This window comes from Trifolium pratense, linkage group LG3 (assembly GCF_020283565.1).
Source record: "Trifolium pratense cultivar HEN17-A07 linkage group LG3, ARS_RC_1.1, whole genome shotgun sequence".
In the NCBI taxonomy this organism is placed as follows: Eukaryota; Viridiplantae; Streptophyta; class Magnoliopsida; order Fabales; family Fabaceae; genus Trifolium; species Trifolium pratense.
The window spans coordinates 3,493,331-3,496,071 of NC_060061.1; the positions used below are offsets into that span (position 1 = coordinate 3,493,331).

Consider the following 2,741-nt stretch of genomic DNA (forward strand, 5'->3'; position numbering starts at 1 on the left):
ACATCCACGTTGATAACAAATTTCTCGATCTACAGTGGTTTGAAGTGTACTTCGAGCTTTCCATTTTGTTAAGATTATTGATAGGCTTCTAATACTTCAAAAAAAAAATATAATAGGCTTCTAATCCAATTGGATTACTATTATGAGTTTTATGCTTTGATTAAATAATGTTATACTACGCAATTAGATTACATTATTTATATATCTTGATTCAAATAATAAATATTCAACTTCGTATTGCCAATTAAATACAAAAAATTAATGTAAACATTTTCTCAAAGTTCCTTATAATATATATGGTTGAAGTACGTACAAAAAAAATATACAAAGAATCAACGAATCATAATCCAATGCTACATCTTTCTCTACAATTCTGTTTTTTGTCCCTAATTAATCCTCTCTATAATCTTTAATGCAATTTTCCTAACTTTAGACCGAACTTGTAAACTTGTTTTTCCAAAAAATATAAAGAATCATAATCCAATGCTACATCACTTTCTTTTATTGATCTTAAGAAATGAGTCTTTGAACCAATATATCTAATGCTTCCTTCATCCACCAATGTTGACAAACTTCTCTAGCTTGAGCAACAGTCATCTAACAAAAAATTAATATAAAGAAACAATTAGACAAAATTTCAAGTATACAACATATATTAAAATTAATAAATTATAACATAACATGAAAATTAATTAAAATAATTATGTATAAACTTACCCACACTCTTCTCCTAACATTTTTCTCAGGCCATTGATCAAGTTGTTCCTTCACAAATAAGGGGAACATGTACCCTTCATAGTATATGCCATATCTTTTGCTAATGAAATTCCATTGCCCCAATTCACACTGTCATATCAATAACAAAATAAATTTTAGTTTATTTTGTACCCTTATAATTAATTGTATACTTCTAAAAAGAATTAGTTATAAAAAAATAAAAAAATAAAAAGTTATTAATTACCTCAAGTTTTCCTATGACTCCTGCTTCTTCAAGGGATTCCCTTGAAGCTGCTTCTTCTACAGATTCATCAAGTTCCCATCCTCCTTTAGGAAACATTAGTCTTTGACTTTTCTGTGAACTAACTACTAGCACTTCCAATTCATTGCTCATATTACCATCTATGTCTTCTTTGTATCTATAAGGTATGCATCTGCAAAAAAACATTATTAATTACATTAGTCAAAGTAATTGAGATAGATAATTATACAATATTAATGAATTATTGATGAAATTAAAATTCAATTTCATGTGTTTTTTTAATCTTTAATTTTAGTCAAAAATTGTTTTTGTCAATATTAGTAATCATTAGTATAGAAATGACTAATTTTGAATGAATAATGTGTTCCGTGTCACCACCTACCATAATATTCATTTTTATTGCAACGTGAAAAATGAAGTGAACAATATTTGAAAGACACTAATTAAGTAAAGACCTTATAATAATAATATATAATTAGTACAAAATTAAATTAAATAAGTACTAGTAATTAAACTCACCCTACAACTTGTCGACCACCCATGTTATTGTATCTTTGCAACTCCCTTCCGGTACGAGATTCCAAACAAACCACCATCTTTGAAAGAATTGATTAACACAAATTAATTAAAAGAGATAAGTATGTTTTGAGTAGTGAGGTGAAGGAGATTAATTAATTAAAGTGAAGAAAGATATATATCCTTAAGAGTATTGTTGTTAAGAATGAATTGAATGGTGAAGGGTAAGATATAGATGGAAAGAGTGGGGCAAGTGGAGAGGTATATATAGAAACTTAAGACATACCAAACGCGTTATTGTCGCGTTCCTTGCGCAGCAGCTCAAGTATCTATCTATCTATCCTTCATGGAATATTATATTATTATAGTATAGTATAAAAATAAGATGAGATATACATTACTACTATTTTTTACCGATGTTTAGTTATTTCGATCACGTCAAATTGGTAGTGGGAATGAATTGAACACGTACTTGAAATCCATGATATGTGATTCGATTCTCATGGAAGGCAAAAAAATTGTGAGGTGATGATAGCCGTGATTGCCTACTAAATACGTAGAAAAGATGTTCGGACTGTTACAAATCGTAACTATGATTAGAAGGGATTGAAATTATTTGATATTAGAACTAACCTCGAACTAGATTAGACAATCCAATAAGCTGTATACTACTAATTAATGAAAAAATAAAGTGGCAGTAATTGCTCAATAATCTTTATCATTACTCCTAATACTCACAAACTAACTTTTTCACTTTACTTACGAATTTCTTTATATGACTAATTTTTATTAATTGTTGGATAAACTACCACAATTTTTAAAGGATATATAAATAAAAGAGTAATGATGTCATCATATGGGATAATAATGTGGAATATAATATCTATCTAGAATATAATAATGAAAACTATGTTTAGATTGAGGCTTCTGTGTCGTTTCGCAATATAGAATAGTATATATTTGGTGTTGTGATAATTGAATTGGCATTTTGTTAAGTCAACATTAATTAAATAATTATAACTATATGTAATAAAACTCAATTTAGTTATTTTCGTGAACTTAAATCAGATGATACAGATATTACATTTTATATATGTAGGATTAAATTTACACTTTAAATACTATACACTTGATTTAGTCTTTTCAACAGTCTAAACTATTAAAATTAATTAAAAGGTCATTAAATTATTTCTACATTCAATTAGTTAGTCTTTAAACTATAAAAATGAATTAAAAGATCCCTAAA

General features: G+C 27.1%; 1 protein-coding gene across 1 annotated transcript; it reads right to left on the bottom strand.

The window, feature by feature from the left end:
- Window positions 1-270: 270 nt before the first annotated feature.
- LOC123917598 (nudix hydrolase 17, mitochondrial) lies at window positions 271-1,739 on the bottom strand. Its single transcript, XM_045969364.1, has 4 exons — window positions 1,499-1,739; window positions 962-1,151; window positions 718-846; window positions 271-597 (listed from the first exon to the last, which is right to left on the bottom strand). Exons 1-4 carry the CDS (start codon window positions 1,573-1,575, stop codon window positions 511-513), a joined length of 483 nt encoding a protein of 160 aa, XP_045825320.1. The 5' UTR covers window positions 1,576-1,739; the 3' UTR covers window positions 271-510.
- Between the last annotated feature and the right edge of the window lie 1,002 nt (window positions 1,740-2,741).

Excerpts from the sequence above, each read along its gene's own strand:
- LOC123917598 (XM_045969364.1), bottom strand. The coding sequence starts at position 1,575 with ATGGTGGTTTGTTTGGAATCTCGTACCGGAAGGGAGTTGCAAAGATAC. Across the intron at positions 847-961 it reads GAGTCATAGGAAAACTTGAG|TGTGAATTGGGGCAATGGAA; the intron begins GTAATTAATAAC and ends TTGATATGACAG. Across the intron at positions 598-717 it reads ATGTTAGGAGAAGAGTGTGG|ATGACTGTTGCTCAAGCTAG; the intron begins GTAAGTTTATAC and ends ATTTTTTGTTAG.